The sequence below is a fragment of the Diabrotica virgifera genome, chromosome 3, assembly GCF_917563875.1.
Source record: "Diabrotica virgifera virgifera chromosome 3, PGI_DIABVI_V3a".
In the NCBI taxonomy this organism is placed as follows: domain Eukaryota; kingdom Metazoa; phylum Arthropoda; class Insecta; order Coleoptera; family Chrysomelidae; genus Diabrotica; species Diabrotica virgifera.
Window position 1 is genome coordinate 246,120,190 of NC_065445.1, and position 16,246 is coordinate 246,136,435.

The following is a 16,246-nucleotide window of genomic DNA, read 5'->3' on the forward strand; positions in this document are numbered from 1 at the left end:
AAGTTATAATCAAAAAACGAAGAAAAAAATCGAATTTCTCCTTCCATTTTTGACATTTTGATTATTTAAACAATGTTCCGGACCTTTTTGAGAGGGAGGATAACTCAAATATTATTATCTGATTCATTTTCAAGCAATTTCTGCAAAAAAATTTGAGTCACCTCTCAACGTCCATCTCAAAACAGATCCGCCCTGGACTATGGTGATTATGAACACACACTTCCAACATAAAAGGATACACAAGATCACAAGAGAAGTCAAAACAAGAGACGAACAATCAATTATAGACTATAATTGCATTGGTCTTCATAGTCTTCATCTGGTCCATAGCATATGATTAGGTTTGTATTGGTTTCCTCTGTATCCATATATATGTCTACCCTTAGTACTTATACGTTCGTTGTAATATATAACTATAGTGCAAAAAACAGAGAAGAACTGGATAAGAGACGTAAGGGTGAAAAGGAGTTATGAAATTGGTAGTGACCACTATCTACTAGAAACCACATTCAAAAGCAAAAGAAAAGAAATAAAAAGAAATGAAAACATAAACAGAAAACACAAAGAAATAATAAAAATTTATAAACTAAGGGAAGAAACAACGAAAATAAGATACATAGAAGGGCTAGATAAAGAGATGGACAATGAACATGAAATAACAGAAACAATAGAAGAAGAATGGGGAAAATTTAAAAATGCGATGATAAAAACAGCTAAAACAATATGTGGAACTACAAGAAATAACAACAGAGGGAAACGAACATCTTGGTGGAACGATGAAGTGAAAAGAGAAATAAAAGAAAAGAAGAAATTATGGAACGAATACATACAAGACAAAGCACAACAAAAATATGAAAATTATAAGAGACAAAGAACTAAAGTTAAAGAGATAGTTAAGAAAGAGAAAAAGAAAAGATGGAAAAAATTCGGAGAAAAAATGGAAGAAAACAGCACAGAAAACGTAAAATTATTTTATAGAACACTGAAAAACCTAAGAAGCAACAAAGAAACGAAACTGAAACAAATAATGGACAAGGAAGGAACAATAATAAATGACGATAAGACAATAATGGAAAGATGCAGCGAACATTTCCAGCTGATACTGAATGGAAATCAATCGAATACAATGGAGAAGGAAAGCCACATCAAGAGAGTATCCATGAGAAACACGGAAAATCCAGAAACTATAGAAAAAGAAGAACTAGAAGAAGCAATAAGAAAGATAAAGATTGGAAAAGCAACAGGAAGCGATGAAGTAGCACCAGAGTAGAATATGGAAGAGAAAAGTAATACCCAGAAAATGGACAAATGCAGTAATTATACCTATATACAAGAAAGGAAACATAAGAGACTGTAAGAACTATATAGAACTATATATCACTACTAGGTGTAGCAGCAAAAGTATACGCAACCATAATAGAAAGGAAAATCAGAAAAGAAATAGAACATAAATTAGAGGACGTACAAAGTGGATTCAGGAAAGGACACAACACACAAGACCATATATTCACTATGCAACAAGTAATAAAAAAAGCATTAAAGAAAAATAGAGAAATATATCAGAGCTTTATAGACATGGAAAAAGCATTCGACTCAGTCAAAAGAAAAGATATATGGGAAAGCCTAAAGTAGAAGGAAGTAAGTGAAGAACTGATAGAAGCAACAAAGAGCATATACATGAAAACAACAAATACAGTAAGAATGTTGAATATACAGTCAGAACCATTTGAAACAACTCAAGGAGTTAGACAAGGGGAAAGTCTCAGTCCAGTGCTATTCATAAATGTAATAGATGAGATAGTGAAAGAATGTAAGAAAACTTTGAAGAAATACTGCATCGGTTGGAACAGAGTGCAAATGATAAAAACTGAGATGTGTATATTTGCAGACGACATAGTATTAATTGCAGAAACAGCAGAAAAACTTAAATACAACCTAGAGAAATGGAACCTAGAAGCAAGCAAATACAACTTAAACGTAAACAAAGAGAAGACTCAGATAATGAAAATATCAAGGAAACAAGGGACGGAAGATCAAATAGAAGTAATGATAGACCAACAAAAAATAATACAAACAAATTCATACAAATACTTAGGAACAGTAATCAACACCAAAGGAGACATCGAGGACGATCTTAACAACAGAATGGAAAACACAGGAAAGCTATTCCAAGCACTAAATAGAGGATTCCTTAATAACAAAGAAATATCAACAAAGACCAAGATGACAATATACAAAACAATATATAGACCTACGGTGACATATGGAGCAGAAAATTGGATATTAAACAAAAGACATCAGAGCAGAATTCAGGCAGCAGAGATGAAATACCTCCGAAGAACGATCGGAGTAAAAAGAACTGATAGAATCAGAAATGAAGAAATAAGAGAAAGACTCAAAATCAAACCGATACTCGACTCAATCAAGGAGAAACAATTGGCATGGCTCGGACATCTAACTCGGATGGACAATAATAGACAAGTAAAAAGAGTGTGGGACGCCAAACCAACAGGGAAGAATAGAAGAGGAAGACCCATTAAAGAATGTAACAGTGACATTTCGCAGATACTGCAGAGTAAGGGTAAGACTTGGCAGGAAGCAACACAGATGGCATTCAATAGGAAGGAATGGAGAAAGTTCGTTAAGAGCTAGGACAATTTAGAAGATTTTAAAGTATTGTAATTTAATGAATTGTATTATAAATGGCCCAACACCGAAAGGTACAAATGGGTCTACGGATTAAGTAAAGTAAAAATTAAAAACAAAAGTTTTTATAGTTTTATTGTTAGGTTGTAAATAAATTGGGATCCTATTAAAAATAATAACTTACAGGTAAGATTATGGAGACGATGCCTAGTTGTCTCTTTATTTCTCTAATGATCTCCAAAATCCCTTCGTAAATTTCATGAGGAGTGCAGTCGATATTATTTGTACCGACGAACAGGACGACGGCTTTAATTTTTGAATTAAATTCCAGTTCCCCATGTCGAACTCTCCAAAGAACATTTTCGACTCTGAAAAACACAGAAAACAATTAGAAAATTGCACAATTAACTTAATATAAATTAATGTGTTTCCAGCTGACAGTTTGAAGGTGAATGGCGTATACAAATACTTATTTGTAGGTTGTTTCTGCAACTTGTCCATCCGGATTGTTACAGTTAATTCTAATAGTTGATATCGTTGCAGAAATTAAGTAATTTAAGAACTATTCCTGACTGTCCACACAAAACATTGATCTATTTCACAAAAACATCAAAACCAAACCACAGTTTTTTTGCTTATACGAATAAGTTTTGTTGTATAAACCTATATACTGTGACCAAACATAAACTATTAAGGTAAAGAAAGTAATGTAATACAAGAAACTTTTCCAAACTGAAGAACAAAAATATTTACTAATCATTTAAAGCAATTATCTACAAATAATAAAGACAAAAAATACAAACAATGTGAACAATTATTCAGGAATAAACATGCGGATTGTGATATTTATTGATAGACCAGGGCGCATCTGTAAAAATATTAGTACATTTGGATGTTGAGAGGTGACTCATATTTTTTTGCAGAAATTGCTTGAAAATAATTCATATAATATTATTTGAGTTATCCTCCCACTCAAAGAGGTCCGGAATATTGTTTAAATAATCAAAATGTCAAAAAATGAAGGAAAAATTCGAATTTTTTCTTCGTTTTTTGATTGTAACTTTAAAAGTATTCATTTTCGAGAAAAGTTGCACTGACATGAAAGTCGCGCAATTAAATTTCCTACAATATAGGATTAGTTACAAGTTTTGAAAATTGTCACATTTATTGCAAAATAGCAATAATTGCGAAAAAAAAAACATAAAAAACAAGTATTCGCATTTTACGTTTTTCAACCATTTATGTTAAAGTTAGGACCTTCATGTTTCACCCAGAAAAACTTTATGATATAGTAAAACAATACTGTAAATTTGATTAAGATCGGTTTAATAAATTTTGCAAAATAAATTTTGTAATCCAGCTTTCGCAAAAAAGTTCACTTTTTCAAAATGTTGCAGGACTGAAAATTAAGCAGACAGCAAGTTGAATTTTTTTTACAATATAGAAAAGTACTGTACCTTTCATTTTCAATTTTCAAAATTAAAATCGGTTAACTACCACGGCGGCAGGAATTTTTTTAAATAAACATTAATTTTTGGTGCTACGCCCAGGACAGCGGATACGTTTGCTCCGATTGGGCATTTCAATGACATTTGATAATGATTGATAAATTTTTTTTAAGAAAATAATATATTAGATAAAGATTAGAAGAAATTTTGGTGGAAATCAACTTGGGTGAATCTAACACCGCTGTCTTGCGCGTAGCACCAAAAATTAATGTTTATTTAAAAAAATCCTGACGCCGTGTTAGTTAACCGATTTTAATTTTGCAAATTGCAAATGAAAGATAAGGTATTCTTCCATATGCAAAAAATATTAAACTTGTTATATGCTTTATTTTCAGTCCTGCCACATTCTGAAAAAATGAATTTCTTTGCGAAAGCTGGATTGCAAAATTTATTTTGCAAAATCTATTGAATCGATCTTAATAATAAAATTTACACTGTTGTTTTAATATATCATAAAGTTTTTTTGGGTAAAATATGAAGTTTTTAAGTGTAGTATAAATGGGTGAAAAACGTAAAATGCGAATACTTTTTTTTATAGGTTTTTCGCAATTATGGCTATTTTACAACAAGGGTGACAATTTTTAAAATTGTTAACTAATCCTATATTATAGGAAATTTAATTACGCAACTTTTATGTCAGTGCAACTTTTCTCGGTAGTGAATACTTTTAAAATTATAATCAAAAAACGAACAAAAAAATCGCATTTTTCCTTCATTTTTTGACATTTTGATTATTTAAACAATGTTCCGGACCTTTTTGAGTGGGAGGATAACTCAATTATTATTATATGAGTTAATTCCTAGCAAAAATAATGTGAAGAATTAGTCTCAGGACAGAGAAACTAAGATCGCTCGCAAACCAGCCACCGGCGGCTGCTACACGCTGCTTACTGAGGTTTGTACCTACGTATTTTGTGACCGGTTCTCACTACTTGTAGTCAGTGGTAGAGATCGGAAAAACCTACCGGTTTAAACCTAAAACTGTTTTTTTACTTCGCAATAACCGGTTTTACCGGTTGTTTTTTTGTCCCGGTTATAACCGGTTTTTCTTTTTAAAGTAAAAACCGGTTATTAGGTTTTTACGGTGATTAGGATTAGGTTAGGTATTATTTTGGATCCCAATCATAATTATTATTCTCAAGTAATTATTCCAAACAAAACCAAAATTCAAATTTTATTTTATTTTATAAAATACAGAAGCAAACTGAAAGTGCAATATCACATCAGCCAGAAACAATTATTAAGTTTTATTATAATATTTCCTTGAAAAGGTATTTGTAATTATAATATTTACATAAGAAGTGATCTGGTTGAATTAGACGCAAACATCATCTATTTTTCACACTTAAATCTTGACATTGAAAGTGGGTGAATGACTTTTTCTGATTACCAAAAATAATGCTCTGACTATGAATATCGAATTACTGATTACGAATACGAATCTCCAAGAATTTCGCTGTTTTCAAAACGATACACTCATACAGGAAGTATTAAATGAGTTAAAATGTACCTATTCTACAAATATACAAACGTGTTAAAAGTAATACATGTTCTTTCGATAGTATGTACTAATTTTGATCATGTTGATATCGAGTCGAATGGAGTATCGCAAACTAAAGTGTATTGTAAATGTAACTTTGTAACCTATTGGATTAAAAAAACCGAAAACCGGATTTTTTTTGGCCGGTTATAACCGCTAGGTTAAACCGTAAGCAAAAAAAACCGGTATAACCGAAAACCGGTGTTTTGTCAAAAACCGCCATCCCTAGTCAGTGGCGACCACAAGGGGCTGTGTTTGCGTGTAAATTCTCTCATAGTGCGGCCGATATGTGAAACAATTTGCGTTTAATGATACAAGTATATAATTTGGACCTCATATTATACATACAAAGGTTCAAATTTCGATATGAGGCCATCTCAGATTTTGCCTTTTACAAAAATGGCAGGCATTCAAAATAGCCACTATACTTCTTCTTCATGTACCATGTCCTTTCAGAACGTTGGTTACCATCATAGCTATCTTAATTTTATTCACTGCCACCCTAAATAGCATGCTTGTATCAACACCATACCAATCTCGCAAGTTCTTCAACCATGAAGTTCTTCCTCGTCCTGGACTGCGTTTGCTTGCTATTTTTCCTTGCATAATAGTTTGTCGCAACCTATATTTGGGACCTCTCATTACATGTCCGAAGTACTCCAGCTTTCTCTGCTTGATGCTTTTTATGATCTCAGTAGTCTTGCTGAGACGTTCTAGTATTGTGGAGTTTAGAATCTTCTCCACCCAGGAAACTTTTAAAATTCTTCTATAGCAGGGGTCACCAATTAGCGGACCGCGGTCCGCATCCGGACTGTGAGCTAGTTTTGTGCGGACCGTCAATAAATTCAGAATATTGCTGTTTGGCAATTTTGAAAATGTTTGGCCATGAAATTGTGTACTATGTTTGGCTCAACTTATGTGTGCGAAGCCGCTTTATCAAGAATGAACTTTATTAAAAATCGGTAGAGATCTCACTTAACAAATGAATATCTCAACTCCCTAATGAGACTCAGTTGCACTAATCTCACTCCAAGCTTCAGACAGGTTGTACATAAAAACATGTCATTTTTCTCCCTGATAATTTAATTTTGTAAACAGTTTTCCCCCTTATTCTTATACTTACTAATCATTAATTTTGAAATTAAGTAAGCTGTAATATAAAATTGTCATGCGCATTTTTTGTATTAATTTCTTCTCTACTATATGTTAAGTAGGAGTACTTTTCAGATGTGCCTTTAATTAAAATAATTTTCAGATTTAATAAGTTTGCAACAAACACCTAGCATTGACACTAATGTAGAAAAGATAACATGTTAATTAGCATTTTGTACTATGATTATTTATTTTAAATTCCTCAGTTTCCTTTCTACAAAATTGAAGATGTTTAAAAACTTTATTAGCATTCAAAATATAAATTCCTAATTTTTAAAATATTCTCAGTAACAATTTACAATACTGCTGTTTTCAAAATATACTGATAATAACATCAAAACAATACAAAATGAATTTATATTTTATTTATTGTACCAGGAAAACTTATAGAAAAGTATACAGTAACCAAAAAACAATAAGATATTATTAGTTTTCCTTTCCATATTAGTCCATGTGTGAGACTACTTTCGTTTGAAAAATGTTTCTGACTCGATTTCTTTGCGGATTCCTGTTCAAAAATGTCCCATTTAAACAAATCAGAAGGGTGCCGGGTGAAACAATTTTTTAAGCAAATTCAGAATTATTTTTTTGCCTCGAAAAATGTATTTTTAGGTTTCTTGGGTAATTATAAACAATAAAGGTCTCTTGTCATATTTCTGAAAAGTTGATAGTTTTCGAGTTATAAGCGATTTAAAATCTGAAAAATGCGAAAATATGCATTTTTCTACAACCACTATTCAAAGTGCACTTTTCTGCACGGTTTTATGTTAGCAAACTTGATATTTTCTCACAGTATAAGATATTTGACATTAGTGTGCAGAAAAGTGACGTTTATGTGCCGCAAAGTGACGTTTCTGTGTCGCAAAGTTCTTTTCTGCACAGGTGACTACCTCATTCTGAGTAACGTTATATTCTGTTTACATCCGTGGACTACCGCATTCTGAGTAACGTTATACTCTGTTTACATCCGTGGTTAAACTTTAGACAAATATATAACCTATAAGACAATTATTATATTTAACTATAGCATAGAAACTAAATTATGGATGTTACAACTGTTTTATTTTACAATTTTATTCTTATTAAACATTTTATAATTATCAAATAACCAATAAGGATTTAGCAACCTGTGCAACAGACGTCGAATGAAGTAGGTTTTGTGTAAATCCGTGACTGCATAAATATAATGTCAATAATGTGTAATAATTGTTTAAATTTAAACAAATTAAGGCAGTGCATTAATTTTTTAACTGATTTCTGTGCAATTTATTTAGGTATAAGGAATTTAAATTGATTAGTAGGTATTAATTAAATACAGTTTAAAATTTATCACATAGGTACCTATTATAATTAATCGTCGTTTGGAAATTGTGATTTTTATTTTTAGGAAAAACTGTGCTTTAGGAAAAACACGTGCAGAAAGGTAATTTCTCACTCGTTTGAATTGCGGCACTCGCTTGCGCTCGTACCGCAACTTTTCAAACTCGTGAGAAATTAGTACCTTTCTGCACTTGTTGCACAATATACTATTGCGATGTTTGAAAACGTTTAAATTTTAATAAAATGACAGATCTTTTTTATTTAAGACGACCCAAAATGCTAAAAACATATTTTCGCGGGAAAAAAGGTGATGTTTTGAATTTGTTAAAAAAAATATTAAACATTTTCTGCCCAAAAATTTCGCCCAGCACCCTTCTGATTTGTTTATAGGGGATATTTTTTAACAAGAATCCACAAAGAAACCGAATAAGAACAGTCAGACACAGGCAGCATAAATCCGGACCCCGGAAGTGTGATAGGTTTTCGAAACGGATCCTCAGGGAAACTAATTGGTGACCCCTGTTCTATAGCACCACATTTCGAAAGCCTCGGAGATTTAGATCGATTTTATTCACAGTCCAGGACTCGACACCATAAAGTAAGACCGAGAACACGTAGCAGCGAAGTAGGCGGATCCTTAATGCCAATTTTAGGTCTCTGTTACATAACACCTTGGACATCCTTCTAAAAGCGGTTGTAGCCTGCTCTATCCTAGATCTAATTTCGCCGTGACTTTCTGCGTTACAATTTAGTTGCTGTCTAAGGTAAACGATTTTATCAACTTGCTCAAGTTTGGTATTATTTACATTACCACAGCTATTTCTCAGTCGGAATTATTTTTATATTATTAGTTGGTTTGATTTAGATGAGCATGAGACATGACAGTTCAAATAAAACACTAGATAACTATAGAGAATATAATGTCAACAAAATTTTAAGTCCCTTTTTACATACAAATATTAATTTTGATTTCAATAGTTTATAAGAACAAAAGTAAGTAATTAATTAAAAAAAAATAAACCAGAACCAGCTGTTTGCTTCACATAAATATAAAAATCATTGTATTTTAGTCCCCTTTTTAGACCCCTTAACCCAATCTAAATTGTACCTTGTTCTTTCTTGTTTTCTCCCATAAAATAAAATAAAATCTATTACCGTCCTTATTTCCTTCAATAAAAAAAATCATTTGCCTGGATAAACACACTGCAATCTTCCTTAAATTTTGTCAAAATGTCACGTCAAATATCGAACTTCTAAATAAATCTGCCAAATTTATTATTTCCAATATACTGAATAAATGTAAATCTGGTAAATAAATGTACTTCTATTACTTCTTTGAAGCCTCAGGATCGATAAATACATACAATTACTGAATACCGGAACACCCTTTAACATACAAAAGGGTCTATTACACGACTCTCAGCCTGGCCACATCGAATTAATCTCTAGAGGATTTTCCAAGACAAATCTTTACGTGCCCCAAATTTCCAGCACACCAACGGATACCTCAATGAGAGAATTCCCAGTACATCCCACCAAAGGATTGAAAAAGTACCATTTCAATTAAAAAAACTGGGAATCCAAATCGCCGACCAGGCTTCAAGTGCTTTCTCAAAAATGTTTATTGAAAAAAAGAATGAACGTTGTTGATTTGCTAACAAGGCGTTCAAAACAAAAAACTCTACAACAAAAATCTTCTCTCACTGACTCACACAAAAAGCATATACATCCAAACATACAAATTATACATCCTCCAAGGACAAAATAATCGGTTATAAACAACCAAAACTCAACAAACGTTACTACTAAATTTTCAACCGTAATAACATATATATGTAGACGGTTTTATATGCTGCTGTTTACTTATTACTAGTATTTTGGTTTTCCGTATGTTCAGATCCAGACCTGCCTCCCTACAACTTCAACGACACTATCAAGTAGTGTTTGCAGATCTTTTTGACTAGAAGCTAGGAGTACTGTATCGTCCGCATATCACAAATTATTGATGACTTCACCGTTCACAAGTATTCCTTCTTGTTTTTCATAAAGAGCTTTTCTGAAAATTCTTTCGGAGTAAACGTTGAAAAGCAGTGGTGACAAGAGGCGACCCTGCCGTACTCCTCTTTTAATATTAAGAGCCTGTGATTCCACACCATCTACTAAAACTGATGTTTGATTCCAATATAAATTTGCAATTATTCGAACATCTCTGCCATCCAAGCCTATGTCTTTTAGAGCTTCGATCAATATAGAGTGCTTAACACGATCAAATGCCTTTTGGAAGTCAATAAAACAACAGTATATGTCTACAGATATATCTCGACATCTTTGAGCAAGTACGTTCATTCCAAACAATGCCTCTCTCGTTCCAAACCCGTTACGGAAACCAAACTGTGTGTCATCCAGGTATTCCTCGCATTTATTGTAGATACGACCATGTATTACCTTCAGAAAAATTTTCAATAAATGGTTTAACAAACTGATGGTTCTATAATCAGCACAGGTTTTTGCTGTTGTCTTCTTAGGTAGAGCTATAAACAGTGAATTAGACCAGCCATTAGGAAGTTGTCCGCTGGTATAAATGGTATTGAAAAACGAAGTTATAGCCTCTAAAACATTTATAAGCTTGTAGATTTCAGTTGGAATTTCATCAGGACCAGTCGTTCTGCCATATTTTGATGATTGTATGGCTTTTATTACCTCAGAGCGTGTTATTAGGGGTCCGTCGCAGTTAGTAATATCGGGTGGTGAACTAGTACTATCGTCTTCGAATAGGTTCGTAACGTAGTTTTCCCATTATTTAAATTTGTCCTCTACTTCAAATATTACTTTACCATGTTCATCTTGCAGCAATGCAGTTTGTTTCTTATTGAAGATACCAGCCGCTTCTTTCACTTTTTTATGTGTCATATTTGTTTTCAAGTTCTTCAATGTCTTGACACTGTTTGGCTAGATGTTGACTCTTTGCTTCTCGTATTTTACGTCGAATTTCTTTTTGTATGCTGTTATAAAGTGTTTCGTTGTTTTTCGCTAATCGCCGTTGTTCCATCAAATCCAATATGTCTTCTGTCATCCAAGCCTGCTTTTTTAGCTTTGACCCGCCTTGTAAATTTCTCACACAGATTTCTTTTACTGTTGTTACGATTTTATTTAAGCCCTCATCGACATTCTCATCGATATTTTCCCAAATTAAATTTTCGTTCAGTTGTCTTTGAACTGATTCCTTAACTTTCTCGTCTTGTAATTGGGATGTATCAATATTTTTGATCTTGACTTCTTTTTGATCACCTTTTTAAATTTTAATTGGGTTACAGCTATTATGGGATTGTGATCAGACCCAATGTCAGGACCTGGATAAGTTTTAACTGATTTGATGTAGTTTCTAAATCGATTTTTTATTAGAATGCAGTCGATTTGGTTCCTAATAATTTTGTCCTCTGATTCTGCATTTGACTTCCAGGTGTAGAGTCTTCTCGGTGGTAGTTTAAAGTTAGTATTCGATATAATGAAATTGTGTTCTTGACAGAACTGAACAAGTCTATCTCCACGTTCGTTTCCACCCACGGTAAATCATCGGAAACTTCTTTTTCCACCTACCTCTATCGAAAGTGTACTTTTCCGGACCTGATCGTAGGGAACAAAGTTGTACTTTTCCTCCCTAGGGAGGAAAAGTAAAAGTGACGTCATGGTATTTCATTCATGAAATATAATATAACTTATTGACGCCCTGTACAATATCTATTTTCTATTACGTAAGTATCTATACATTTTAACGTTTATTTATAAAACACCCTGTATTTTGCAGAATGGTAAAAACAGTAAATTGTTATTTTGATTTAACAATGTTTACATTAATAATTTGACTTATATTTGACAGTTGACAGTTATATTGTACCTACTTGTTAGTTTTAGTTCTAATAAATTTTGTTGGTTAGTTACATAAATAAATTAAGTAAAAATGAAAAAATGACTTGTTATTTGAGGAAGGTGGAAAAACCATAATATGTATAACATTGTAACCTCGGAAACCTTTTTTTGGATGGTGCTAGAAAGGTCACCAATGGATACACTGCGACGGCAGCCAGATGGTAGGTGGAAAGCGAGTCGTGGGTTCGAAACTAGCTTTTGAAACGTGGAAGGAAGTCAATAGAAGAAATAGGTAAAGATAAGACAAGAGAAGGTAGATAAGAGAAGAGAGAGAAACAGATAAAAAGATAGATAGGTAAAATTACCTAAGATAAGAGAAGAGATACAGGGCGCCACTTAACTTTTTGGGGTTGCAAGGGGAAAATTAAGAAACCTTAGAAACGAAAACAGGCAGATAAGGAAAGATAATGAGATTCTGAGACCAAATACAAGAAAAGATATATAGACAGTTAATTAGTTAATATTTAGCGGTAATTTCTTTTATCAGGGAACTTATTAATAGTAGACAAATAAAACTAGTAAAATAAATAAAAAACAATATATTAAACAAATGGCTCACCAGAAGGGTGAGTCCAAAAAAAAACACAAGAAATAAAGAGAAAACAATGTATATACACCCATCAAAACTGCACCAACAATTAATGTGTTGTGGTGTACAGTTAGAAATTAACAAAAATTATGATGGAATAAATACAAGTAACATATTATAACAAAAACATGCACAATTAAAAACACAGTAAAGAGAGCCTGGTTATGAATTAAAAAAACAAATCAAGCATCTATAATGAGAAATCTCTCTTTACTGGTCTAGGGCTTATCTCGAGATAACGGATATGGTAACCTTAATAATTGATAGAAAATATAACGTACAAAGATATAATAACATTGAATGCAAAGCATAAAAAGTTAACAAATGTTTACTGTTCAAAAATCAAAAACCAGCCCGCACTTGGTTTTATAAACAAAAAGCCAATCGCACAGCTATTAACGAATTAGTGAATGTTTGTACTTGGTTTTGACAATGAAAAGTTTTATTAATGAATAAAAAATTGTATTGATGAAATCGCTGATGAGACTCATCGGAGGTTAGCCTTAACCACAGATGAAGATATGTTGAGGTAGATAGCCCTTAGATTGCTCTATTTTTGAAAGTAGTTTTAGGTAGGATTATTAAGACACTTACAGTTGCTCAGCCTCTTAATCTGCACTGACTCTATATTATTTACTTTACTTAGTAAGCAACACTGAAGTTATTTGGTAATTGAATCTAATCGTATGTTAGATCCAATTACAGATACGATAAGAGAGTGAATATCACTCAGATAAGATATACGGTAGATCAGATATACGGTACTCTAGAGATACACGTCTGTACTTCTAGCCATTCAGCCGCTAAATCCTCGTCCTTCTTCGCAATCTTTGCGATGCTTTCCTTCTAAAAAAGTGGGGATATAATCTCCCTACTCAAAAAAATTGCATTTCTCAAAAGGAACCGACCTATTTGCGTTTTTAAGTAAAGTAACGTTATTTGAGTTGTAAAGTGTTAAAAAAATAGATCCTTTGAAATAGGGTCGCGCTTCAAACAGACCGCAAGAGAAAGAAACGAACCTAACGGAGGTTTTCGAAAGGGACAGTGATTCCTTTGAAATCTTACAGAAACGGAAAGTCCAATAAAACATCGCAATACTATGCCGCTTTGTATAAAATGTCATACCTAACGGAATGTAGGTAGTAAACTTTGGAGAGGTTTCTTAACGGAAACTTACTGTTCTCATACTAACAGATAACAATAACACCATAAATAGGATGCTTTGGGTCTATTTCCAAAACATTGTGTACCAGCAAAAATGCAATAAAGAATGGTTCCGTTTATAATAATGGACTCCAGTTATTTGCGTTGGTCATACCGACACGAATTGTGCCAGTACCGTTATGATAGCCAATTTTAGATAAGGGTAGTTATTTACGGAAACGGCCATAGGCGTACCCGTAATGAGTACTAGTGGGTTTAAAATTTAATCCAACGGGTAAATTAATTATTAACTAATCCTAGTATATAAAAAATTGTTACAACATGGGAGTAAATTGCCTTTTCCTCCCTTGAATGATTACTGCCCGACGCGTAGTGGAGGGAGTAAACTTCATTCTCGGGAGGAAAAGTAGCACTTTCCTCCCTTGTTATACAAATAGTTATTATGGATCCATAGCGTAGCGCTACAGCGTGGTCCGTCTGGTTTTGCCCTTAACGGTATCAGTAACGAGCTTATTCAGTACGGGCGGTAATCCAAAAATCAAGATAGAACGGACAAACATATTTCAAAAAATAATAAGATATGGTACCATACCATTGTGATGGTGAACAAGCGCATAAAAATACCAATATACAAAAAGGACTAAAATTAGACCCACATAATTACAGAAGATAATTACAGTGATAGGCCAATACACCTAGTTTTTATAGATTTACAAAAAGCGTATGACAATATACCGATACCGAAACTATGGGAAGTACTGCAAAACTCCAACATTAACTTTACTCTCATAAAAGCTGTCCAAAATTTATACAGTGACATGAAATCTGCAGTAAAATTAGGAAACAAAATAACAGATTTGTTTACAGTCAACAAACGTCTACGACAAGGATGTTGCATATCACCGAGTCTGTTTAAGATTTATATCGTTAAAGCCCTTGCAATATGGAAAAGAAAATGCAGTGGAATGGGCATCCAAATCGACGACAACACCTGCCTGTACACCCTTCAGTTTGCAGACGATCAGATAATATGTGCAAACGATAAAGAAGATTTGGAATATATGACTCGCAAATTGAAGGAAGAATACGAAAAATGGGGATTGCAGATGAATGTAGAAAAAACACAATATTTATGTCTAGGTGAGGATTCAACTGATATGATATTGGACAATAATCAGAAAATAACTAGCTGTGATAAATATAAGTATTTGGGCATTAATTTCAACAAGGAAGGTACTGACGATGCAGAAATTAAGAGCAGAATAAATAAAGCAAGAACGATAATTAAATCACTGAACGGAGTTTTATGGAGTACCGAGATAGGGAAACAAAGAAAAATGCGAATATACAACACCATGATTAAGAACACATTGGTATACGGATCCGAAACGTGGAGAATAAAGGAACACCTAAAACGAAAATTAGAAGCTACTGAGATGGACGCCCTAAGAAGAGCAAGTAGAACATCGAGATTGGACCGGGTTAGAAATGAGGAAGTAAAGCGAAGAATGAATTTACAAGAAACGGTTGTAGAATGCATTGAGAAGAAACAATTAACGTGGTACGGACATGTTCAGAGAATGGGGGAGGAAAGACTGCCAAAGAAAATTATGAAATGGATACCCACAGAAAACAGAAAAAGAGGAAGGCCAAGAACGACATGGATACAAGGAGTAAGACGATCAATGAGTGTACGAGGATTAGAAGATGAAAACTGCAATGATAGAAGATATTGGCAACAAGGCATCGGACAACGTCGGAGGACGTTTTGAACCCGAATTTATATATATAATTACAGAAGAATAACGCTGTTTCAGTCTACATAAAAATTCTTAACAAAAATATTACCACAGAAGTTAAATAATACCGTAGACATATCAGAAGAACAATAAGGATTCAGGGCAAATAGATCTATAACCAACGCGATCTTAATATTCCTAGTAAGGAAGTCCATAAAGTTCAACAAACCCCTTTCTCGATGCTTTGTGGATCTCGCAAACGCTTTTGACAGAGTGCAGCTTAAAGACGTAATCGAAATCATGAAGCAGAAAAACGTCAATAAATAAGACAGCTATAATCGGCGAACTTAACAGTCGCAATAAAACAAGAATAAAAACGCAAAATGGACTGACTGAAGAAATAAATGTGTCTCCAGAAATCAGACAGAGTGATAGCCTTAGTCCGAATCTCATATTCCTGAAAAAGGCGTAAGACTACAAATAGCTATGACTTACCTGTCACCACCAATTCCAAAATTTAAACAATGTAAGGAGCTTATTTTTTCGGACCATAAAGAAGTAAATTGTAATTGTTGAATAATTGAATCTCCTATGAAAAGTACTTCCGATTCACTTGTTTTTGCTTCTTGGAGGTATCTGTTATGCTGAAACAATAAATTTA

At 33.2% G+C, this 16,246-nt stretch overlaps 1 protein-coding gene across 1 annotated transcript in view; it reads right to left on the reverse strand.

The window, feature by feature from the left end:
• Positions 1-16,246, reverse strand: part of LOC126881646 (platelet-activating factor acetylhydrolase IB subunit alpha1-like) — a 110,877-nt gene that overhangs the window by 7,455 nt on the left and 87,176 nt on the right. The window contains exons 2-3 of the mRNA XM_050646019.1: positions 16,081-16,229; positions 2,831-3,014 (exon numbers count right to left, since the gene is read on the reverse strand). Of these exons, the coding sequence (XP_050501976.1) occupies positions 2,831-3,014; positions 16,081-16,229 (333 nt within the window). The remainder of the gene's footprint in view (positions 1-2,830; positions 3,015-16,080; positions 16,230-16,246) is intronic.